The sequence below is a fragment of the Pristiophorus japonicus genome, chromosome 3, assembly GCF_044704955.1.
Source record: "Pristiophorus japonicus isolate sPriJap1 chromosome 3, sPriJap1.hap1, whole genome shotgun sequence".
NCBI lineage: Eukaryota > Metazoa > Chordata > Chondrichthyes > Pristiophoridae > Pristiophorus > Pristiophorus japonicus.
The window spans coordinates 28,513,172-28,539,805 of record NC_091979.1 but is presented as its reverse complement, the minus strand read 5'-3'; the positions used below and the strand labels follow the sequence as shown (position 1 = coordinate 28,539,805).

At 49.2% G+C, this 26,634-nt stretch overlaps 1 protein-coding gene across 1 annotated transcript in view; it reads right to left on the bottom strand.

The window, feature by feature from the left end:
• The window catches only part of LOC139253699 (contactin-associated protein-like 5), a 1,150,822-nt gene extending 1,141,935 nt beyond the window's left edge, over positions 1-8,887 (bottom strand). The window contains exon 1 of the mRNA XM_070873518.1: positions 8,872-8,887. Coding sequence (XP_070729619.1) covers positions 8,872-8,887 — 16 coding nt within the window. The remainder of the gene's footprint in view (positions 1-8,871) is intronic.
• Positions 8,888-26,634: the final 17,747 nt, after the last annotated feature.

The following is a 26,634-nucleotide window of genomic DNA, read 5'->3' as shown; positions in this document are numbered from 1 at the left end:
AAACCTTCCATTTACACATTGCTACATCATGTCTCTCAGAAACATCTCAAGACATTCACATACAAGGCATTGCTTTGTGCTGCGATCATTATTGTTCTCTAGCAAACAGCAATGGTATAATGGAGGGTTGATCAAGTGTTTTTTTTATATTATAGCTTGAGTGAGAAATGTTGGCTGGTTACCAGAGAATTCTTGGCTCTTTTTCAAAGGCGACCATGGGATCATTAATGTCCACCTTGTAATGTATGCACCTTTGAGTATGCTCACAGGTTTATAGGGCTTTTGCATTTCTGTTGCATTTCTACAGGTCTGGAGGAGTCCGTGTTTAATGTGTAGAGATTACAGCCTCTCTTCCAATATTTGAAGGGGCTGCTCCTCAAATTCTGGCTGCACTTCAATTCCACACTCCTGATCTTTGGGCACCCTGTGCGGAGGGGAGCGGGCAGGTCAGAAGGCCTCCTCGTAGGACTGCTCCTGGGCACTGCCAAGGGGGCCATCAGCCAGCCCAGGCAGCGGGCAGTTGAGGGGGTCGTTCAGCCCGACTGCCTGCCTCTCTTCTGCGGTTACATCCAGGCCAGGGTGTCCCTGGAGATGGAGCACGTGGTGTCCACCGGTACGCTCGCCGCCTTCTGCGAGAGGTGGGAGCCGGCGGGACTGGAGTGCATCATCACCCCCGGCAACCAAATTTTAATTTGAACCATGTCCAAAGTTTAATTTGTTTAAGTTTGTTGGTTTTAGTGCCCCCCCCCTCCCTTTTTAGCCAGGTGGCACTTGTATAATTTGTGTTTTTAGTGCCCCCCCAAAAAAAAACCAAGGGGGCACTTGAAAAGTTTTTTTGAGTATGCTCCCTCCCCCTTTAATCAGGGGGGGGCACTTGATTACTGATACAACTCAAAATAGTTGTTTGGCTGCTGCAATGCGAGTGGCTGAGCCAGTCACGTGATGTTCGCAAGACTCAATAAAACCCCAGCCAGTTGGGTCTAGGTCATCCACAATGAGGTATGCAGTTGTGAGCCTTGCGGATGAACTGGTAATGTTTAGTGTGATTGTTAAACTGTTGTTAATAAACCAACCAGTTCTAACAAGCAATGTGTTGCTACGAATTCTTAAGCCAGAAGTCATGAAGCAACTACATTCCACACTTGATCCATCATAACAAGCAGACAGGGCCTGAGGTTTTATGCCTGATCCAAAGAACGGCAATGCAGCCCTCAGTCCTGTATTGAAGTGTCAAGCACAGATTAGAACCTCAAATCATGGAGCAGGCCGAGAACACAGACCCTTCAGATCCAGATGTGTGTGCGCAATCAAGTGAGCCAACCTGAAAAACTAATTTCAGATACCCAACATTCAGGGGTTTACCATCGACCCCCTGTGTTCAAGTCAGTTTATTTCTTTACTTTTATTTTCATACATCAGGTGGCATAACAAATGGGTTCAACCAGAGGCAATTGTAACAAGGAAAACAAATCTCTCAAATTTGACCCAGTTGGTTACTGGAAGCACAGAGGTTTTTGAAGATATTTTTTAACAAGCAAACGATACGATTTCCCACAGTCGAATGCAAAGTCGTACAACTCTCACGACAGCAGAAGTCTAACAGTGTACTGATGCAGACGGAGGTGGTCGATTTAAACCCCGTCACCACCGCCCCTAACCGGCAGGAACGGTGCGATGGGAGGGGGGATTAAAATCGCCCGAGTCCTCTTACTGGCTTGAAGCCACGCCCTTCGCGCCCGGCGACAATATATCTTCGCCGGCTTTGAGGTAGGCCGAAGCACCCGCTGCAGGCAGGCAGGTTAACCCAATTCAAATCTTCAAGTCACGGACCGATGACTTCACTGACGCCGCGACGTGACTACTGCAACAACTTGAGGGGATTAGGCCCAGCAGGTGACCAGAACCAACAATAACTTGCATTTGTATAGCGCCTTTGACATAGTGAAACGTCCTAAAGCGCTTCACAGGATTGTCACGATATTAAAAATTTGACACCGAGCCGCATAAGTAGAAATTACCGCAGGTGACCAAAAGCTTGGTCAAAGAGGTAGGTTTTAAGGAGCGTCTTGAAGGAGGAAAGAGAGGTAGAGAGACGGAGATATTTAGGCAGGGAGTTCCAGAGCTTGGGGCCCAGGCAACAGAAGGGACGGCCTCCAATGATTGAGCGATTATAATCAGGGATGCTCAAGAGGGCAGAATTAGAGGAGCACAGACATCTCAGGGGGGTTGGAGGAGATTACAGAGATAGGGAGGGGCGAGGCCATGAGGGATTTGAAAACAAGGATGAGAATTTTGAAATCGAGGTGTTGTTTAACCACCAGAGAAACCTGGGAGGATGCAGGAGAATAGCCAAGGTAAGTAATGGGCTGGAATTTGTTGCAAACTTGCGTCAGCGGATCCCATTATTACAGTGCAGAAATTTCAGGAAATGATAGCCCGAGTGACTTAAGCCATTGCCTATTATTACAATTTGCTGGCACGTTCGCATGCTCCACGGGCACCCTTTGCCAATAAAGGTTGATGGGCTAATTCCCACAGCTCCGTCCCTGCACTCCCCCGTTAACTCCAATGGCATGATCGAGTTTGCTGAATTATCACCACTGTGAGCATCATAGCGACTTAAACCAGCGTAGAATGGCTCTGCTAGGCTCAGTGTGTTTGATGCTCTCACACAATTCCAGTAGTTTAAATTTAGAAATAATTGCCCTTAACGGGTGCTTTGAAAATTATTATTCAGTGGTGCAGTTCTGGCAGTGTCTAGGGTCACTGGTACAAAAAGAAAAAGACTTGCATTTATATAGCACCTTTCATGACCAATCTGACGTCTCAAAGCACTTTACAGCCAATGAAGTACTTTTGGAGTGTAGTCACTGTTGTAATGTAGGAAACATGGCAGCCAATTTGCATACAGCAAGCTCCCACAAACAACAACGTGATAATGACCCGATAATCTGTTTTTTTTTGGTTATGTTGATGGATAAATATTGGCCAGGACACTAGGGATAACTCCCCTGCTCGTCATCAAATTGTTGCCATGACATCTTTTGCGTCCACCTGAGAGGTCAGACTGGGCCTCGGTTTAACGCCTCACCCAGAAGATGGCCCCTCCGACAGTGCAGCACTCCCACAGCACTGCACTGTAGTGTCAGCAAAGATTTTTTTTGTGCTCAAGTTTGCTGGAGTGGGACTTGACCCCACACCCTTCTGACTCAGAGGCGAGTGTGATACCCACTGAGACACAGCTGACAGTTTGACAAAGTATAAAAGCAACATATATCGTGGATTGTTGGTTTCTAGCCTTAAACTACCATTAAATTCTTTTTAAGATGAAATTGGATTTGGTAATGTCATGTGCTGAGAAAGTGATCGTTAGTGAGCCCATTTGCACCTTATTAAAATCCAGAAATAGTACCACGATTCCAGACTGCCTGAGCAACTAAAGACTAAAAGCCTCCATTTCTGTGTTGTTCGTACAACCTCAGTCAGAATGGGGCTGGTCAGTGCTCCATCTAATGTACTAACCAGACAGATACAGGAACAGCCCTTTAGGCACATCAAAAATGAATTTCTGATCGTACCCGACCATCAGTGCGACCTTCAAACATCGATTTTAAACACCTCTGGGCCCCGGTTAGCACCAGACTGCGAGGGGCTTCTACATCGGACATTGGCTGCGCTGCTCCAGAACAATCGCCACACTCACTGAAAAATGATATACGCAGGAAAGTCAGAATGTTGTGGGTTCAAGTCCCACTCCAGAGATTTGAGCACGTAATCCAGGCTAACACTCAAGGCAATATGCAGGGAACGCTGTACTTCAGACTGAGGCGCGCCTGTTCTCTTGGGCGGATGCGACGTATCCCAAGACACTGGTTTGAAGGAGAGCAGGAGAGTTCTTTTTAGTGTCCTGGCCAAAATTTAACCATCATCCAACAGCACTAAAACAGAGGGGCCGAAATTGTCCCTTTTTGTAGACCGGTTAGCGCCTCCGGAGGGCGCTAAAGAGACGCAATGGTATTTTCGCCTGGGTGCAGGGCTGGGGGTGGGGGCCTCTCGGGAAATTGACCCAGAGGTTTTGGGGCTGCAGTCCCTGCAGGGCCACGCCCTATGCCGGCGCGCAACCGGCAATGACGTCATTGCCATGCTCGCTGACCCCTCTCGGCCCCGCGCTGACCCTTTTGCACCCCGTGGGGGAACCCCACGGGCTGCCAGGCTGGGGTTGGCGGGTCATCAAAGCTGGTGGACATCCGCCGCCGGGGCGCTCCTTAAAGGGGAGGCCATTGGCGCCACGCACCGCCATTTTTATTTGTCGGCCCGACAATGGCGGCTCTCATGTCAAACGGGTCACCGTCGTGCAGCCCTAGTGGTGGCCGGCAAAGGGCCGGCAGAGCGTGCGACGGCCCTCCCCCTTTAATTGAAGGGGGAGGGGCTATGGAGCGGGTCAACGCTACGCGGAGCGTCCACGTGGCGCCAGCCTCTTCAGCGCTGTGCTGGACACAGCACCACGCAGCTGTCCCGGGTGCACCCCGCTAAGGAAGCGGAGTACCGGGGCGCATGTGCCCAGTTCTGTCTCGGGGGTGGAATACTCGGGTTCGGGCGCACGGAGTCCCGGCCCCGGAAGGTTACCGCCCCCAGTCGGGGCGAAGGGCAATTTCGCGGCCAGAATCTCTGGTCATTATTTCATTGCTGTTTGTGGGAGCTTGCCGTGCTCAATTTGGATACCGCATTTCCTACATTACAACAGCGACTACGCTTCAAACATATGTTGTTGGCTGTAAAACGCTTTGGGACATCCTGAGGGCGTGAAAGACGCTATCTAAATACAAATCTTTTTTTCCTCTCCAAATTGTGGTGTAAAGTCGCTACGGGAGGATCGGGAAGCACCACGGTCTAACTGGGGACGTCCGCGCCTAATATCGTCACTGCAGCAAATTCTCACCCAATATTTTTTACTCTTCAGTGGGATTCCACGAGCAGGAATGCTCCTCCATGTCCCAGAAAGAATTCTCCGGCTTTCTCCCACCCCCGACCCTCTCTCCCCACACCGGCATCTGTTGGGAAGCTTATCTTGTGCTGAGGGACCCGCTCCCTTGGGGTCCCTTGATGGCGACGGACCTCCACCCCAATTCCTGCTCCGCCCCTCCAGCTCTGATGTCATTCCTCGCGGTTTCGGGCAGGAAACTGTTTCCAAATATTAAAATGAGACTGCTCTGAGCGTTTGCCAACAATGTTCCTTGTGAACTGTGCAGCGGTGGAGCCCTCCAGGGGTCCCGCGCAACCCGCTGAGACAGCTTCCAAATTGAAGAAACACATGCAGGGACTGGAGTGTCAGCCTAGCTTAATGTGCTCAAGTTCCTGGAGTGGGACTTAACAGGTCGGAGTTTTGAATAAGGCAGAGGTCCTTGTGACTGCGCTGCTCACGCAGGTGCACCTGTCATTAGTAGTTTATTTGTATTATTCAGTCTCGGGATGTGGGCATTGCAGGCAAGGCTGGCATTTATTATCCATCCCCTAGCTGTCCTGTTCGATGTTCCCTGTCATTTTGTTTGCCACCGCGCGGCCCCTTTAAGGTACTACGTGGCCCCTTTAAGGTACTGCGCGGCCCCTTTAAGGAATTGCGCGGCCCCTTTAAGGAACTGCGCATGTGCATTTTTTTCCATTGAAAGGCCGGTTGCACATACTTTTGAACGGGCCACGCAGCCTCCCAAAAATGACGGGAAACATTGGCTGCCAACTCTCCAGGCAATGTCCTTGATTCTCCAGGAATTAAAGATTAATCTCCAGGAAACTGTTGTGAGCAAAACCCGGGAGAAAAATCATTGGGACATTCAAAAATAAAGTGCGTTTTTCTTACATTTTCTTTGCAAACTTTTGTTTATTAATTACAACAGAATGAGAGATGGGGACGGAGGCTGGTTGACTGACAGTCCAGAATCATACCGTTGAAACATCCTGGAAAGTTGTATGTGGGGCATCTTGCAGAGCAACAGCCTTTCCAATACATCCCAATCGGGTTACAAGAAGTCTGCTCTCGTACCCGTTGATAGTGCAGTGTGAGGATGGACATTGTAATCTATGGCCCTGTGAGTATGCTCACCACTGGGCTATGGAGTTGAGAGTGGCTTAGCCAGTCACATGATGGGCACAAGACTCAATAAAACCCCAGCCAGCTGGATTCGGGGGAATCCGCGATGAGGTATGCAGTTGTGAACCTCGTGGGTGAACTGGTAATGTGTAGTGTGATTGTTGAACCTTTTGCTAATTAACCAACTAGTTCTTAATAGTAATGTGTTGCTATGAATTCTTAAGCAAAGAACCCGTGAAGCAAATACATTGCAGACATGTCGGGCGACTGATGGCGGGAGCGTGCGCGGGGGCGGGACATCATCATCATCACAGGCAGTCCCTCGAAATCGAGGGAAGCCTTGCTTCCACTCTAAATGTGAGTTCTTAGGTATGCGAGGGTGGGGGGCCGGGATAGTAGAGAGGGGCGGTCACGTGACAAAACCTCTAGGAACACGTCCAACCAGCCTTTGCCATCCTGATCAGCGCTCGCTATCTTCAGAGCCTGTGGGTGGGCCGTCTGCTTCAGTTCTCCCACTGCCCCTCCCCCCACCCGATTCCGCCCTCCCGTTAAAACCTCAGGCATGGATTTCACTGCCTTCCAACTTCAACCTAAAAACCTGACTGAACTAAACCGTATGAAACGCCAGAAAGCAATGAATCATTCTCTCCCTCTCATTCCTGTGCAATTCCCTTCTGTCTCATCTTAATTTAAATCTAAATGTTATTGCTAACGACAGTGGTGAATCAGGCAGGTGCCAAGTGATCAATATGCCATTTCTTCACACTAATTAAAAAGGTTTCAGAGACCAAGGAACAAGGTTTCAAGGAACAAGACCTTTTGATTAAAGACTACTCTGAATCACTCCTCATGCATAACTGATAATTAGGAAATGCTTCAAGCCAATGAGATTGAGATGCAAGATGTTAAATACCATTTTGTAATGTTATTCCTAATTTGAATTAGGAGGAACCAATTCAAAACTGGGCAACGCATTTCAAAGTGTGCATTGCAAACACTGTAACTGAACACTGATTCAATACAGGACCTATCTGCTAAAGTCCCCTCATGACACGGGTACAGGTGACAAGAGGGTTGGTAGAAAATGCAATCAAATCAAAATTACTGGCACTTGTGAAATAAGTGAAACTTCCAAGAATGTTTCCGTGGCAACTGGGAGACGACAAAGTGCAGAGTTTTGTTAGATTTTTGTTGGGCAAGTGTTTCGAGGGATGTGGAGCTCAGGGGGGTAAATGGAGTTGAGGTACAGGTCATCCATGACTTAATTGACTGCAGCAGGCCTCCTCCTGTTCCTATGCAAGCAAAAGCTATTTGGTCCATCAAGCAGGTTTTATCTATGGAATTCTCTGCCCCAGAGTGTTGTGGAGACTGGATCACTGAATATATTTAAGGCGGAGATAGACAGAATTTTGAGCGATAAGGGAATAAAGGGTTATGGGGAGTGGGCAGGGAAGTGGAGCTGAGTCCATGGTCTGATCAGCCGTGATCTTATTGAATGGTGGAGCAGGCTTGAGGGGCCAAAGGGCCTACTCCTGCTCCTATTTCTTATGTTCCTGAACCCCTGTAGCCCGTGTGGTGAAGGGAGGGAGGTCCAGGATTTTGACCCAGTGCCGGTGAAGGAACGACGATATATTTCCCAGTCAGGAGAATGCGTGAATCAGAGGGGAACTTGGGGGTGGCAGTGTTCCTATGTGCCCACTGCCCTCATCCTGCTAGGTGGTAGAGGTCGTGGGTTTGGGAGGTGCTGCTGAAGAACTAATTGCACTAAATGGCCATCTCATCCCAACATGCCACAGGATGCCACACTGATGCATCAGGGAGCGTTTCTTCTGAAGTAAGGTCTGAGGCAGCCTGCTCGGATAGTGTCTGACCTGGGAGTTCTTGATGCTGACTCTGGATGCCCAAGATATAAAATGGTCCATTTCACCCCAGCCCACCCACTCCCCCCAGCGCTAACATCCTATACCTTGATGAGCCCAAAAATACTTCATAAAAAAAGTAGAAATTGGAAAGAAAATAATGATAGCCTACTTACTGTCTGCTATTGCATTCATTATGGAACCTTCAAAGTTAGAATATGGATGAAGGAGAAGGGCCTTTGGAGGGAGCTGGCCAGATGGATGGATAACCATTTTTCATGGCAGAGTGTCTTTCTACACAGTGTCCTTATGTGTTACTCTGGCTCCAGTAAGACTAGCACAAAGCCAGCAGCTCAATCCTGAGCACCTTGTCAATGACATAAAAGTTGATGTAAGCAGTTACTCAAATCTGGGTCTGCTTGTGGCAAGTGATTTGTTATCACTCAGGAATTCATCATTCATCCTGGCACTTTTCAGGTCAAGTTGCCCAACTCAAGGAGAATTTGCAATAATCCACACTGTGAAAAATTGCTCATAATTGGCACGGATCCATAGGCGCATTGGTCCCATTAGCCTTGGATCGTGAAGAACCTGGGGGGGGGGGGTGGGGGGGAGGGAGGAGAGGGGGGGGGAAATTGCATAGCGCCCCGTTTGGGGACGGTATCAGCCGCGAGGTGGGAGTTCCTGCGCTTAGTATGGAAGTCCCGCCCCCGCGACCTATATTCGGGTTACCCCCCCCCCCCCCCACGAGAGCAAGTGGAGCACAAAATATCGGGCTTTACTTGCTCTGTGGGGCGAGAGCGGGGCGGGAGGGCTCCGTGAGGGCCGCGGCTTTACACGGTGGGACGCACAGCGCTGTCGCATAGACAGGGCCCTCCGCCTCGTTAACGAGGAGGGCCAAGCTGCCAACGGGAAACGGGGCCCTACCTGGACCACCCGGCATCAGCCCGGCACGTAAGTGGAGCGCCGGGCTGCAAGATGGTGGTGTGGACCCCGCGATCCAACGTGAAGGCGGCTGCAAGCGGTAAGTCGCCCATTTTGTTTTCAATTCCCCGCTTCCCTGTTAAATTCCGCCCTGCCAGCGGCCCAGTGCAGCTCTCAGGGGGCACGACCGAATCCGTGCTCCGGGGTGAAAACAGGTCGCTGCGCACGCCGATGATGTCAATGCCGAGCAGCGGAGCGGGTCATTGCCGGTTACCGCCATTGTTAAACACGGGAACGGTTAGCAGTTAGCGGCTTGTTTGCGCCCCGGTGGCGCTAACGGGGTGGGGCGCAAACGCCCCGAATTTCTCCCCCCAACCCAAATCTCCCTGGTCTCAAGCATGAACAAAGAGAGTTCATAATCATCTTCAGCCCCGCATTCCAGAGCTTTAGCATGGGTCCTAGATCTAGTTCTGCGGAAGTGCTGAACCTGAAGCAATAAGTTGTGCCTCTCTTTGTGTGAACAGCTGTGCATTTCCAGCATTTTTGGTTTCACCTTCGCACCGAGTGGAGGCCTCGCAAAGGCAGGTGGGCCTTCATCATCATCATCACAGGCGGTCCCTCGAACAAAGATGACTTGCTTCCACGAGTTCACAGCTGTTTCGATAAAGGACCCGGTGTTCCAGTCCTGAACTCCAATTGAGGGGGTGGAAGATGCCTGGATTTTTTTAACGTGTGGTGACCGTTGCACATCAGCCACCACACGGGCTCGACAGAGCCAGGCTTTTATCCAGTGGCAAGGGTTGACCAGGACGACCGGAGACCAGCTCTGCGGCATGGACCTAGTGCTACCCCTGGGCCCTCGGCTCTTCTGGGCCCCATGCCCTCATCTGTCACACCTCCGCCGCGATCTCTTGCCGCTCCTCCGCCATAAACATTCACCGCATCTCGCCACAAACACTCGCTACTCATCCGCCCCGACCTTCCCACTCCTCTGTACCTGGGCCCTGCCGATGTTCCTGCCCACGTGCCAAAACAGCGACCAGGGTTCTGATCACGTCACCCAGTCGCCCATCTCAAAATCATCGCACACTTGAACAGTTCGCACTGGAGGTTGGAGTGGTACACCACTCCAGCTCTTATACTTGCCGACCTGCGGAGCTGTTCTCTCGCAGGTTGGGGGCGGGGGGGGGGGGCATGATGTCAGCAAAGGGATTTAGACAGGCTAAGTGAGTGGGCAAAAATTTGGCAGATGGAGTATAATGTGGGAATGTCTGAGGTTATCCGCTTTGGCAGGAAAAATAAAAACACAATTTAGTATTTAAATGGAGAGATATTACAAAATTCTGCAGTACAGAGGGACCTAGGGGTCGTTGTGCATGAAACAAAAAAGTTAGTATGCAGGTACAAGTAATTATGAAGACAATAGAAATGTTGGCCTTTATTGCAAGGGGGGGGTGGAGTATAAAAGCAGGGAAGTCCTGCTACAACTGTACAGGGTATTGGTGAGACCACACCTGGAGTACTGCATTCAGTTTTGATCTCCTTATTTAAGGTGGGCCTTTATACCCATCGGAACCATTCCCAGTCAAGGAGGTATCATCCTTGAAACTTGCCAGTAGAAGTACATCAAGGATGGAGGCAAGAGAACGACTGATTTCAGAATGCGACTTTGGTTGTGAAAGAGAGAGAGGGAATGAAGATGAATGAGGAAACAAGGGAATGAGAATTGAACCCTGCCTTACAACATAATAATTAAACAAACAAATTAACAGTAAGAAAATCACAAAAAACAAATGAACAAATTGACAAAGGAGAGAAGTGCAAGAGGAACAAGCATCAGCTAAGCTAAAGGACGAGAGACATTCACAAAGGCATTCTTGTTTGTGAACATAAGGAAGAAATGGCACAGCAAAACCTGAGCTGGGAGTGGATATAACATGGAAACTGGCCCTCAAGGCATCCCTATCTCCGACAATAGAGCCTGACTACGAAGGAAGGTTTGTCACAGTAATCGGGAAGTCATTGTCCAGGGACAAAGGAAAGCAAAGTGAGGTAAATTATGATTCTCCTGGAGGCAAGCAGTCAAAGGAGAACATGTGTGACTGTTAAATGACTTTGCTCATAGAGCATAACATGCCTGTGGAAGTACAACAAAGATGAAACTGTGGCCAATGATATCTGTGAAAGTGTAATATAATGAGGATACAACTGAGAGGCTAAAAACTGTGAGGGAAACAAGTAAGGTTCACCACACACATAATAGTGTTATGCGTAATCAGCTCTGTTATTTCCATCAACGTAGCCTCACAATGTCAGCGGCAACAGAAACACTGCTGCAGAAAAATCAACGCTGAAGCACTCAAAGACCCTGCAAAGAAAGCATTATTCAGTCAACGCCTCACAGCCAGCCTGATGACTTCCGATGAACTGGAGCCGCAGAGTGTCCACAGTGCCTGGTCTGCCCTCAAGTCCACCATAAGCAGCAGCTGTGAAAAGGCTCTTGGTTACTCAGAAAACATCAGGACTGGTTCGATGAGAACGACCAAGAGATCCAGGAGCCAGTAAACCATGAACGGAAGGCATTCTTGAATTGGAAAGATCATCACAACTCGAGAGAAAGAAAACAGATCTACAGACAACTGAAGGCCGACGTCCAACAAAAAACTCGTGACCTAAAGAACAGATTGTGGGTGGAAAGAGTGCAGGAGATCCAGCAACTAGCTGACAATCACGACGTACATGGATTTTTTAAGCACAGTCCAGATCACAGCGGAAGGAGCATGCAACAAACCAAGCCTCCCACCCACCCATCCCTTCAATCACCACCTGCCCCATATGTGACAGAGTCTGTAGATCCCACATTGGATTCATTATTCACCTGAGAACTCATTAGCCTGCAAGCAAGTCATACTCGACTCCGGGGGACAGCCAAAGAAGAATAATAATACTGTTTCAATCTAGAGGCACACCGCTGCAGTTACTTTGTAATGCCACTTAGATTCTGGGATTAATGCGCATCAAATAAAAATGTAAAAGGTTATCTTGAATTTCTTCAACTATTATAGGACAGGGATGTTAGGAACAGGAGGTGGTCATTCAGCCCCTCCAGCCCGTTCTGCCAGTCAATTAGATCATGGCTGATCTGTATCTTAACTCCATCTACCCGCCTGAGCCCCTTAAACCTCAATATCCTTACCTAACAAAGATCTATCAATCTTAGTATTGAGTTTTTAAATTGACCACCTAGTCTCAGCAACTCTTTGGGAGATGAGGTTCACATTTCACTACCAATTTGAGGGCCTGGGCCACATGAGGAACCTCAATACCTGCTCTGCCCCCATATCTCCACGCCACCCCCCCAAAAAAAAAACCAAGGCAACCCAGGAGTATAAAAGCCGGGAAGTCTTGCTACAGCTATTGCAAGGTATTGGTGAGGCCACATCTGGAATACTGCGTGCAGCTTTGGTTTCCATATTTACGAAAGGATATACTTGCTTTGGAGGCAGTTCAGAGAAGGTTCACTAGGTTGATTCCGAGGATGAGAGGGTTGACTTATGAGGAAAGGTTGAGTAGGTTGGGCCTCTTACTCATTGGAGTTCAAAAGAATGAGAGGTGATCTTATCGAAACGTATACGATTATGAGGGGGCTTGACAAGATGGATGCAGAGAGGATGTTTCCACTGATGGGGGAGACTAGAACTAGAGGGCACGATCTTAGAATGTGGGGCTGCCCATTTAAAACAGTGATGAGGAGGAATTTCTTCTCTCAGAGGGTTGTAAATCTGTAGAATTTGCTGCCTCGGAGAGCTGTGGAAGCTGGAAGATTGAATAAATTTAAGACAGAAATTGAGAGTTTCTTGAGCGATAAGGGGATAAGGGGTTATAGGGATCGGGCGGGGAAGTGGAGCTGAATCCATGATCAGATCAGCCATGATCTTATTGAATGGCAGAGCAGGCTCGAGGGGCCGTATGGCCTACTCCTGTTCTTATTTCTTATGTTCTTATGATATTTTACGATATGTAAGCGGTTTTGATCCAAGCCCAATGGCTAGACGGACGGTTCGAATCGCCCCCGCCTTGCAAGAATTCCATAGCCGGGGATTATTATTCAGAGTGTAAATGGAATAAGTCACGCACAGGAATGCTTTGGTGAAAAATCGCATTTATTATGGTTACGGAAGGTTTCCTCCTGGCTTATTCTTTCCCTCTTCTCATCCCTTAGCTGCGTGCATAACCTGCTCCCTACTACAGCCCTTGCGTCTGACTGTGCCTCGGACTCCCTCAGCTCTGCCTCTAACTTACCAACCTGATCATCTAGCAGTTGGACTTGCCTTTGTAGACAGACGAGCCATATCGCCTTTTCAATGCTGCGCCTACTCCTTGCCCTCCGTCCATTCTGCCGCTGCGTCCACGGGATGCTACTTGTTGGCCTGTCTTATTTTAACTTTCCGGAGGTTTGGAAAGGGGCTGTTCCTTAATCAGAATGCCAAGAACATAAGAACTAAAAGAAAGAAAGACTTGGATTTATATAGCACCTTTCACGACCACCAGACATCTCAAGGTGTTTTACAGCCAATAGAGTAGTTTTGGAATGTAGTCACTGTTGTAATGTGGAAAACGCGACAGCCAATTTGCGCACAGCAAGCTCTCACAAACAGCAATGTGATAATGACCAGGTAACCTCTCTTTGTTATGTTGATTGAGGGATAAATATTGGTCAGGACACCGGGGATAACTCCTTTGCTCTTCTTCGAAATAGTGCCATGGGATCTTTTACATCCACTCGTGAGAGCAGGCGGGGCCTCGTTTTAACATCTCATCCGAAAGACAGCACCTCTGACAGTGCAGCGCTCCCTCAGCACTGCACTGGGAGTGTCAGCCTAGATTTTTTGTGCTTAAGTCCATGGAGTGGGACTTGAACCCACAACCTTCTGACTCAGATGTGAGTGTGCGACCCACTGAGACACAGCTGACACTGAAAATAACGCCAAGGATCCCTCATTCTTTATTAACAGCCTTCTCAAGTTGTCCTACCATCTTCAAAGATATGTGTACGTGAACCCCTTGGTCTCTCTTTTTCTGCACCTGCTTTAATGTTGTACCATTTAGTTTACGTAGTCTTTCTCATTCTGTTTTCAAAATGCATCACTCCACATTTCTCTGCATTATATTTCATCTGCCATATGTCCACCTATTTCACCAATCTGTCTTTGTCCTCCTGAAGTGTGCTACTATCCTCCTCACTGTTCAATATATTTGCCTTTCCAGAAGAAGGTGTAACCTCCACCTTGTTCCCTGAGCTGGCTTTCCCCTGCCCGCCGGGTCTCACTTAGGACGACGACGTCAAAGTTGAAGCGTCTGACTTCCCCGGCAATGATGATGGTGAGGCGTTCCGGTCTGTCGCTGTTGGGGTTGTCCATGAGAGTCCTGATGTTCCAGGTCCCGAACTTCATTTTGAAGGGCGGAAGATGCCTGTGCGTGAGTTCTTTTAACATGGGGTGGCCGTTGCACACCAGCCACCACACGGGCTAAGCAGAGCAAGGTCTTGGTCCAGTGGCAAGGGAATCCAAGATGACTGGAGACCAGGCACTGCTGTGTGAGCCTATTTGCCTACGGTGGGATATGAGCCATAAGCTCGGCACTGAGCAGCGCCCTTCGGTGAGGTGGTGAGAGATCCAAGGCCTGGAAAGTGGGGGGTGAGAGGTGTGAGGAAATACTTCCCTCTTCCAGGTATTACTCCTGACTGAGGGCAGGCATTGGGATGGCTAGAGGTCCATTTTGTGGAAGGAGAGGTCAGAGTGGTTGCTGCCATCGTGCGCACCACATGCTCATCAGGAGCTCCGCAGTGGAGTGGGGCCAGCAGCCAGATGGAGGTCAGAACGTTGCCAGAGGGAGGAAGGAATGCTAGGACGTCGGCAGAGGGATGGAGGCCAGAACATCGGCGGAAAATTAAGGTCCATACGTCGGAGGAGGAAGGAAGGTCTGAATGTCTCCGGAGGAAGGAAGGTCCGAATGTCTCTGGAGGAAGGAAGACCCGAATGTTGCCGGAGAGAGGAAGGCCCAAATGTCGCTGGAGAGAGGAAGGCCTGAATGTCGCCGGAGAGAGGAAGGTCTGAATGTCGCCGGAAGGATGGAGGCCCGAATGTCGCCGGAGAGAGGAAGGCCCGAATGTCGCCAGAGAGAGGAAGGCCCAAATGTCACCGGAGAGAGGAAGGTCTGAATGTCACCGGAAGGATGGAGGCCCGAATGTCGCCAGAGAGAGGAAGACCCGAATGTCGCCGGAGAGAGGAAGGTCCGAAAGTCGCCGGAGAGAGGAAGGCCCGAAAGTCGCCGGAGAGAGGAAGGTCCGAAAGTCACCGGAGAGAGGAAGGTCTGAATGTCGCCGGAGAGAGGAAGGCCCGAATGTCGCCGGAGAGAGGAAGGCCCAAATGTCGCCGGAAGGATGGAGGCCCCAAATGTCGCCGGAGAGAGGAAGGCCCGAATGTCGCCGGAGAGAGGAAGGTCTGAATGTCGCCAGAGAGAGGAAGGCCCGAATGTCGCCGGAGAGAGGAAGGTCTGAATGTCGCCGGAGAGAGGAAGGCCCGAATGTCGCCGGAGAGAGGAAGGCCCAAATGTCGCCGGAGAGAGGAAGGCCCGAATGTCGCCGGAGAGAGGAAGGCCCGAATGTCGCCGGAGAGAGGAAGGTCTGAATGTCACCGGAGAGAGGAAGGTCTGAATGTCACCGGAAGGATGGAGGCCCGAATGTCGCCAGAGAGAGGAAGACCCGAATGTCGCCGGAGAGAGGAAGGTCCGAAAGTCGCCGGAGAGAGGAAGGCCCGAATGTCGCCGGAGAGAGGAAGGTCCGAAAGTCACCGGAGAGAGGAATGTCTGAATGTCGCCGGAGAGAGGAAGGCCCGAATGTCGCCGGAGAGAGGAAGGCCCAAATGTCGCCGGAAGGATGGAGGCCCCAAATGTCGCCGGAGAGAGGAAGGCCCGAATGTCGCCGGAGAGAGGAAGGCCCGAATGTCGCCGGAGAGAGGAAGGTCCGAATGTCGCCGGAGAGAGGAAGGTCTGAATGTCGCCGGAGAGAGGAAGGCCCGAATGTCGCCGGAGAGAGGAAGGTCCGAATGTCGCCGGAGAGAGGAAGGTCCGAATGTCGCCGGAGAGAGGAAGGTCCGAATGTCGCCGGAGAGAGGAAGGTCTGAATGTCGCCGGAGAGAGGAAGGTCCGAATGTCGCCGGAGAGAGGAAGGTCTGAATGTCGCCGGAGAGAGGAAGGTCTGAATGTCGCCGGAGAGAGGAAGGTCCGAATGTCGCCGGAGAGAGGAAGGTCCGAATGTCGCCGGAGAGAGGAAGGTCTGAATGTCGCCGGAGAGAGGAAGGTCTGAATGTCGCCGGAAGGATGAAGGCCCGAATGTCGCTGGAGAGAGGAAGGCCCGAATGTCGCCGGAAGGATGGAGGCCCGAATGTCGCCGGAGAGAGGAAGGCCAGAATGTCACCAGAGAGAGGAAGGTCTGAATGTCGCCAGAGAGAGGAAGGCCCGAATGTCGCCGGAAGGATGGAGGCCCGAATGTCGCCGGATAGAGGAAGGCCAGAATGTCGCCGGAGAGAGGAAGGTCTGAATGTCGCCAGAGAGAGGAAGGCCCGAATGTCGCCGGAAGGATGGAGGCCCGAATGTCACCGGAGAGAGGAAGGCCTGAATGTCGCCGGAGGGATGGAGGCCTGATCGTGAGGACAAAGGGAGAAGGTAGGGCCCAAACCTGTGGTCGGAGGCTCACCGGATACCGTCGGGGATCAGGTGAAGCAGCTGACCCTGCCATGTCTAGTAAGGAGTGAAAGGTTTGGAAACAGAAAGGTCGATCTGGAGGGCTTAAAGACCAAAATGGTGGATGGCATAGCAGCTCCCTAGGGAGCTCTCCCTGAACAAATTTCCCCCTGGCCATCTGCTGCCATCTTTCACTCTTCTCTCCCCCAATAGCCCCACCCCACACTGGTTAAGCCCACCTAGCCCTAATAGTGGGTGCACTTCCTCCCCCTAAAGTATCTCCCTTACCCCGTGCTGCAAGGGCAGCTACCTGGGCCCACTGTCCATCCCCAACCATGCCTACTCACCTTCATCAGTGAGCGCTGGACTTACCAACATTAAACACCAGATTACTGACTCTGGCAGTTTAATAAATTCATCGTCTTCTTCATGGAATCTCTGGAAAGAGATTGCTGGCAGGGCTAAAATTTATTGCCAGGGGGTTTCCTTCCCTAATGAACATTGGTGAACCATTTGTGTTTTTGCAATAATCCGGTCATGTTACTGATACAGAATTTGAACTGAATTCAAATTCTCAAACTTCCTGGGTGGGATTTGAACTCATATTCTTTGGATTTTTAGTCCAAGCCTCTGGATTATTAGTCCAAGAATATGACCACTGCACTACTGTAATCGCGTTATGGGCTTCCTGCCAGTAATGCAACATAATTAAATGAACATGATTCAATGTGACAGTTTTCTTTCCATAATTGAACGTCCTAAAGGATACACGGTACTCCAAAGATGGACTAACCAGATTTGCCCAATATTAACATTTCCCATTTAGATAAAAACATGGAAAGCATGGTTCAGAATACACGTTTGCTTAAAAATGATATATGACGTGCACCAATGTACATTGCTGTTTTCTCTGCTTTGGCTGGGATGCACTGAGTTGGAGCCAAGCATCTCTCTACTGGGAGTAGGGAAAAAAACAGAAGAGTCACTCTTGGTCCATTCTTTCAAGGGTCCCAGAAGCGGGCACAAAGTGAATTACCAAAGTGAATCCCTTAATTCCCTGAGTTCCCCAAAATGTATCGCCTTTGTCTTGAATATACTCAGCGACTGAGCATCCACAGCTCTCTGGGGTACAGTATTCCATGATAAGGCTGCCTTCCCTCAGTGCATCTTGCTAGATGGGAGTGCAAGTCAGCGACAGGGATTATAGCCCAATTTCACAATCCGCGCATCCACTGAGGAAGGCTCTGCTCTCCAGGAACGCAGCCTAGCTGAATTTGTCCCAAAGCATCTCATCACATCTTTTCTAATATCTTATTCTCAGCAAGTCACCCCCCTCCCCCCCCACCCCCCGCCACCAGTATCTTGGCCGCAGGAATGGCGAGTGGCATGAGAAACCCCGAGAGTCAGGGAGAAAATCGGCATCCTTTTAAAGTTGCTAATTCAATGCAAATTGGAAGTAGAATATGTCAAGGCTGGCAGTGAAATGTGATAAGTCGCTTCATTTGGGAGGGTTCCTTTGATGCTTCGTTGCTGGTGAATTATTCCTTCACCCTCACTCATAAATATATTTATTACATCTCAATCTAGCCAGGACAGATTGTTTGAATACAGAGAAATCGGAGATTTATTCCTATACCCATTGAGCACAGCTCAGGTTTTCACATTAAGTCACGGAGATAGATTTACTCTGAAATACTAAGTGGGCTACAAAAAGTTCACTCCACTTTGCACAAAATTATTACCTCACGCACTAAATAAGCTGAAACTGAATTTATGTTCACCCATAGAAATGAAGAGAAGCATTAAACGTTATAACCATGAGGAAAGATAGGCCTCGCTACAATCATTTCACTCATTACACACCTAGTTGTTAGATTGTCCATGTGAAGACGCATGCGCACATGATCCCTCACGATCTGGATTACAAAAAAAGTTTCTTTGGGGAGTGTGTCACAAGAATGTTTTCTTCCAATTAGGCTTATACCATGAAATAGCTTCCTCCAAATCCTCAAGGAGAAGAAAGGAAGGAAGGAGCAAGGGAGGTAAGGTCGGAATAAAGGAAACAAACTTGCATTTATATGAAAAAATTACACAAGAATAGGAGCAGGAGAAGGCCACTTGGCCCCTCGAGCCCGCTCAGCCATTCATTAAGATCATGGCTGATCTGCTACCGCAACTCCACCTTCCCACCCTATCTCCATATCCCTTAATTCCCTGAGTTCTCCAAAATGTATTGGCCTTTTTCTTGAATATCATCATCATCATAGGCAGTCCCTGGAAACTGAGGAAGACTTGCTTCCACTCTAAAAGTGAGTTCTCAGGTGACTGAACAGTCCAATATGGGAATTACAGTCTCTGTCACAGGTGGGACAGACAGTGGTTGGAGGAAAGGGTGGGTGGGGAGTCTGGTTTGCCGCACGCTCCTCCCGCTGTCTGCACTTGGTTTCTGCATGCTCTCGACAACTCAGCGCTCTCTCGGATGCTCTTCCTCCACTTAGGGCAGTCTTTGCTCAGGGACTCCCAGGTGTCAGTAGGGATGTTGCATTTTATCAAGGAGGCTTTGAGAGTGTCCTTGAAACGTTTCCTCTGCCCATCTGGGGCTCGCTTGCCGTGAAGGAGTTCCGAGTAGAGCACTTACTCAATGACTGAGCATCCACAGCTCCCTGGGGTAAAGTATTCCAATGATTAGGCTGCCTTCCTTCAGTGCATCTTGCTAGATGGGAGTACAAGTCGATGATAGGGATTGTAGCCCAATTTCACAATCCGCGCACCACCAAGGCTCTGCTCCACCAGGAACGCAGCCTAGCTGAATTTGACCCAAAGCATCTCACCACATCTCTGCTCATATCTTATTCTCAGGTTCTTGGCACCGTCGACAAGGCCAGATTTATTACCAGTCATTAGTTGCCCTGAGAGAAATCGAACCATCACCACACTCACTGGGACTGGAGAAATGTTGCTGGGCTCACAGAGCAGATTTCGTGGGACCAAGAACCCCAGTGTCAGAGACGGGATAAAACGGGAAGCTTCAACAGTGATTGGAAAGGTATTTGATGGGGCAGTGCAGAGGCAGACGGCTAACTGCAGCGTGGGCAGGTACAGCAGGAGTGGTGAGGTCGGGGCGAAGGAGCGGCAAGAGTTCGTAGAGGGATGAGATCGGGGCCCAGGAGAGGCGAGAGTTCGATGCCCAGAAGAGGCGAGGGCCCAGGGGCAGCACGGGCCAGCCCACACTGCGATATGTGTACGCATGCTAGGTCCATGCAGCAGAGCTGGTCTCCAGTCATCTTGGTTAATCCTTGCCACTGGACCAAGTTCAAGCTCTGGTGTGCAACGGTCACCACACGTTAAAAATATCCACGCACAGGCATCTGCCACTCTTCAGGATGTAGTTCTGGATCCGGAATATTCGGTCCTTCATTGAAACACCTGCGAACTCATCCCTTTTCGGCGTGGAAGCAAATCATCCTCGCTTTGAGGGACCGCCTATGATGATGCAGTGGTGGACCATCTCCCTGAACCACAGCAGATCCTGCGCGGATAGTGCCCCCACACGGTGATGGGCAGGGAACTCGAGGATATTCACTCAGCAACAATACATTCGACAATACAATCCACTTTTTCTATTTCCCATATCAGTCCTCTATATGAGAGTGAAATTTCCAACCAAACTGTACCAAATGATAGATACACTGAAATTTACAGCACCGAAGCAGGCCATTTCAGCCCATCGTGTCCGCACCGGCCGACAAAGAGCTATCCAGCCTAATCCCACTTTCCAACTCTTAGTCCTTAGCCCTGTAGGTTACGGCACTTCAAGTGCATATCCAAGTACTTTTTAAATGTGGAGAGAGTTTCTGTCTCTACCCTTTCAGGCAGTGAGTTCCAGACCCTCACCACCCTCTAGGTGAAGAAATTTCTCCTCAAATCCACTCAAAACCTTCTACCAATTACTTTAAATCTATGCCCCCTGGTTGTTGACCCCTCTGCTAAGGAAAGTAGGTCCATCCTATCCATTCTATCCAGGCCCCTCATAATTTTATACACCTCAATCAGGCCTCCCCTCAGCCTCCTCTGTTCCAAAGAAAACAGACCCAGTATCTCCAATCTGTCCCCATAGCTAAAATTCTCCAGTCTAGGTAACATCTCGTAAATCTCCTCTGTACCCTCTCCAGTGCATTCACATCTTTCCTGTAATGTGGTGATCAGAACTGCACCCAGTACTCTAGCTGCGGCCTAACCAGTGTTTTATACAGTTCAAGCATTATCTCCCTGCTTTTGTATTCTGTACCTTGGCTAATAAAGGCAAGGTAGCTTGATCTATAGATTAGATTGTGACTACTCCCTAAACTCATTTATCCCGTTATTCTGGCATTGAATCCCAAATGGGCCTCGGACAGAGCAGAAATTGCCAACCCTTTCCTCATAAAGTTTTTGCTGATCTCCAGCTATTCTTGCTTGCCCAATTCTGTGCCATGCCGAGGACAATACTGTCCTTACTACAACTAGATGCCGACAGTTGCACACCTTGGTCAGCTGTGGCTCAGTGGGTAGCACTCACTCGCCTCTGAATCAGAAGGTCATGGGTTCAAGTCCTACTCCAGTGACTTGAGCATGTAAATCTAGGCCGACACTCCCCGTGCAGTGCTGAGGGAGTGCCGCACTGTCGGAGGTGCTGTCTTTCGAATGAGATACTAAACCGAGGCCCTGTCTGCCCCATCAGGTGGATGTGAAAGATCCCATGGCATTATTTTGAAGAAGAGCAAGGGAGTTACAGGTGTCCTGGCCAATAATTTATCCCTCAATCAACATAATTAAAACAGATTATCTGGTCATCATCATGTTGCTGTTTGTGGGAGCTTGCTATGCGCAAGTTGGCTGCCGCGTTTCCCACATTACAACAGTCACTACAAAATTACTTCATTGGCTGTAAAGCGCTTTCAGAGATCCAGTGGTTGTGAAAGGCGCTATAAAATGCATTTCTTTCTTTTTCTTAACTTTTCCCCATGACGTGGGATGACAAAGATGGCGAACGATAAAGGGATGCCTCAGAAACTCATCTAAACCTGCACCCCCCATCCCCCCCACCCCATCGAAGGCAGTGGATTTCTTCTGTTTATGGTGTGCTTTTGTTTCCTTTTATCTCTCTGTTCCCTGCTGAGTATTTGCTGAAAACATAAAAGTGAACCCAATGATAATGAAACATGTACAGTCACAATATTTTCAACAAATGCTGCAAGGACACTTCCTGCTCCAGTGGATCGAGTGTAATAAAATGGACATACACAGCACGCCCGCAGGCAAATCTTTACCAAAATAACAGAAAATACCAACAGTGGAAAAGAGAAAAAAAAGACTTGCATTTATATAGCGCCTTTCACAGTCTCAGCACTTCCCACTTCAGAAACTTGAGCACAAATTCCAAGCTGGTAATCTAGTGCAGTATAACAACATAAGAAATAGGAGCAGGAGTAGGCCACTTGACCCCTCGAGCCTGCTCCGCCATTCAATAAGATCATGGCTGATCTGATCATGGACTCAGTTCCACTTTCCTGCCCTCTCCCCATAACCCTTCACTCCCTTATCGCTCAAAAATCTTTATCTCCACCTTAAATATATTCAATGACCCAGCCTCCACAGCTCTCTGGGGCAGAGAATTCCAAAGATTTACAACCCTCTGAGATAAGAAATTTCTCCTCATCTCAGTTTTAAATGGGCAACCCCTCATTCTGAGACTATGCCCCTCCTAGTTTTAGTCTCCCCGATGAGTGGAAACATCCTCTCTGCATCCACCTTGCCGAGCCTCCTCATTATCTTATAAGTTTTAATGTGATGGTACTTACTCTCAGTCTCTGCAAAGGACATTCCTAGATTCACCATCTTTTTTTTTTACTCTATTACGTAGAACTACATCACCTCTCATTCTTCTGAATTAAGGGAGTGCTGCACTGTCGGAGTTGCCTTTCGGTTGAGACGTTAAACGGAGGCCAGGTCTGTCTCTTAGGTAGACACAAAAGATCCTATGGCACTATTTCGAAGAAGGGCTGGGAAGTTCTCTCCGGTGTCCTGGCCAACATTTAAACCTCAACCATCATCACTAAAACAGATCACCTGGTCTTTATCACATTGCTGTTTCTGAGAGCTTGCATTCCCTGCATTACTACAGTGACGACACTTCCAAAGTATTTAGTTGGCTGTAAAATGCTTTGGGATGTGCTGAGGTTGTGAAAGGCATTACATAAATGCAAGTCTTTTATTTTTCTTTAAAGTGCTTTACAACCAATGAAGTACATTTGAAGTGTGTTGACTGTTGTAATGTTGGAGTAGGGGGACAATACAAATGATCTCTTGTATTTACCTTGAGAGGACAGAGGTCAGATACTCCAAGTTGATGGCAGGTTGTCAATGGATACCGGACCCGGCATCTCACGAAGAGGCAATGACTTGAAAAATCTTCCAATTATTGTTCTTAGGCAGTTCCTCGGAGTCGAGGATGACTTGCTTCAACACTATGAGTTCTCAGGTGACTGATGAGACCAATGTGGGACCTACAGTCTCTGTCACCCTAATCCTAACCCTAAATACAGAGGTGGGGCAAACGGTGGTTGGAGGGGCAGGTGGGTGGGGCGCTTGGGTTGTCGTGCGCTCCTTTCGCTGTTTGCGCTTGGTTTCCGCGTGCTCCCAGCGAAGAGACTCGAGGGGTTCGGCGCCTTCCCAGATGCTTCTCCTCCACTTTGACTGGTCTTGGGTCAGGGATTCCCAGGTGTCGGTGGGGATGTTGCACTTTTTCATGGAGGCTTTGAAGGTATCCTTGAAGCATTTCCTCTGTCCACCTAGGACTCGCTTGCCATGTCGGAACTCTGAGTAGAGCGCTTGTTTTGGGAGTCTAGTATCGGGCCCGTGAACGATGTGGCCCGCCCGTGGGAGCTGATCAAGCGTGGTCAGTGCTTCGATGCTGGGGCTGTTGGCCTGAGCGAGAACGCTGACGTTGGTGCGCCTATCCTGCCAATGGATTTGCAGGATCTTGCGGAGCTTTATACAGGTGTAGCGTTGAGAACCCAGAGTTCCGGAATCCGGACCCAATGAACCTGATGACCTCGGGGAATCGGCGCCGCTCGTCATGCCCCACCACCGCTGCCCTTTCCTCGGGACTTCCTTGCCAACTCGCCTGAACACCTCCGCGGCGGGGCCCCGGCCGACGACGACATCCTCCTCGGCGGGACCAATTTCTTCTGTGGGAACCCCCACCACCTGCCCCCCCCCCCACCGCCTCCACCCCCGCCCTTTCTGACGTTCTGAAATCCGGAAATATCCGAACCTGGGCTCGGGTGTTTCTGGATTCGTAACGTCAGAATACAAATCGAAAATCCGGAAAAGCCAGGAATCGAGAACGGCCTCGGTCCCGAGGGTTCCGGATTTTAGGCACTGCACCTGCACAAGACTATTTCTGCCTGCATTGTTCTGTTGATTTTGCTGCAGAGGTTGCTCGTGACATAAGCTGTAGGACCTTGTTTGGAAGAGTGAGTGAACCTGATAATGTTTGTACGGGAGCTCAATTAACACACAGCATCCAAACAACAACATGTCAAAATGGGCTGCATAATGGGTGCAGCGTGGTACAAAGGCCTGAAAGATAAAAAGGATGAGACTGAAGTGATTGTGAGTTTATGATCTCGACTCTCCTCTTTGCACTGTTACCAAACATTCCCTAATCTAGTCAGTCATCCATTGTTTGCAGTACAGGCTCGATGGGTGCTGCACAACATTTTCTTTAAGCACCGATCAGGTTTTTGGTTCCTTTTTTAAGTTATTAAGTCTGTCGCTCAGTCTGTTCATATGTTTTATATATTGCTCAAGAACTGTGATTCCTCAACTCAAAAAAAAATATCACTGTATCTACTTGGGGTTAAGCATATGTCTACCAATGTTAATTCATCATTATAGGCAGTCCCTCGAAGCGAGGATGACTTGTTTCCACGCCAAAAAGGGATGAGTTCACAGGTGTTTCAATGACGGACCCAATATTCCTGATCCCGAACTACATCGTGAAGGGTGGAAGATGCCTGTGCGTGGAATTTATTAACATGTGGTGGCCATTGCACACCAGCTACCACACAGGCTTGACAGAGCTAGGTCTTGGTCCAGTGGCAAGCGTTACCCAAGACGAACTGGAAACCAGCTCTGCTGCACAGACCGAGCGTGCACAAATATCGCAGTGTGGGCTGGCCCGTGCTGCCCCTGGGCCCTCGCCTCTTCTGGGCCCCAGATTCACACCTCTCCTGGGCCCCGGTCACTTCCCTCTATGGACTCTTGCCGTTCCTTCTGTGCCTGCCCGCACTGCAATCAGCGACCGGACTTCACAGCCGTCACCCTCCTGCAGTGGTATGCCACTGCACGCTGCTCTCTCCAATGGCCACGGCCTGCTGATGGTCTTGCAGGCCGGGACCGCGCTGATTTCCGGGCAGGGCCGCCATACGCTGCTCCCTCTAATGCTAATTGAACAACTATGCACTGACCAGCTCAATATCTCCTTCTGGACTCTTCTTTGAGTTAAACCAGCAGCATGCCAATTCCTCTTCTTTTTTTTATTGGTTTAGAAACATAGAAACATAGAAAATAGGTGCAGGAGTAGGCCATGCGACCCTTCGAGCCTGCACCGCCACTCAATGAGTTCATGGATGAACATGCAACTTCAGTACCCCATTCCTGCTTTCTCACCATACCCCTTGATCCCCCTAGTAGTAAGGACTTCATCTAACTCCTTTTTGAATATATTTAGTGAATTGGCCTCAACAACTTTCTGTGGTAGAAAATTCCACAGGTTCACCACTCTCTAGGTGAAGAAGTTCCTCCTCATCTCGGTCCTAAATGGCTTACCCCTTATCCTTAGACTGTGTCCCCTGGTTCTGGACTTCCCCAACATTGGGAACATTCTTCCTGCATCTAACCTGTCTAACCCAGTCAGAATTTTAAACGTTTCTATGAGGTCCCCTCTCATTCTTCATACTCCAGTGAATACAAGCCCAGTTGATCCAGTCTTTCTTGATAGGTCAGTCCCGCCATCCCGGGAATCAGTCTGGTGAACCTTCACTGCACTCCCTCAATAGCAAGAATGTCCTTCCTCAGGTTAGGAGACCAAAACTGTACACAATACTCCAGGTGTGGCCTCACCAAGGCCCTGTACAACTGTAGCAACACCTCCCTGCCCCTGTACTCAAATCCCTTCGGTATGAAGGCCAACATGCCATTTGCTTTCTTAACCGCCTGCTGTACCTGCATGCCAATCTTCAATGACTGATGTACCATGACACTCAGGTCTCGTTGCACCTCCCCTTTTCCTAATCAGATAATAGTCTGTCTCTCGGTGTTTACCACCAAAGTGGATAACCTCACATTTATCCACATTATACTTCATCTGCCATGCATTTGCCCACTCACCTAACCTATCCAAGTCGCTCTGCAGCCTCATAGCATCCTCCTCGCAGCTCACACTGCCACCCAACTTAGTGTCATCCGCAAATTTGAAGATACTACATTTAATCCCCTCGTCTAAATCATTAATGTACAGTGTAAACAGCTGGGGCCCCAGCACAGAACCTTGCGGTACTCCACTAGTCACTGCCTGCCATTCTGAAAAGTACCCATTTACTCCTACTCTTTGCTTCCTGTCTGACAACCAGTTCTCAATCCATGTCAGCACACTACCTCCAATCCCATGTGCTTTAACTTTGCACATTAATCTCTTGTGTAGGACCTTGTCGAAAACCTTCTGAAAGTCCAAATATACCACATCAACTGGTTCTCCCTTGTCCACTCTACTGGAAACATCCTCAAAAAATTCCAGAAGATTTGTCACGCATGATTTCCCTTTCACAAATCCATGCTAACTTGGACCTATCATGTCACCTCTTTCCAAATGCACTGCTATGACATCCTTAATAATTGATTCCATCATTTTACCCATTACCGATGTCAGGCTGACCGGTCTATAATTCCCTGTTATCTCTCTCCTCCAGGGAAAGGGAA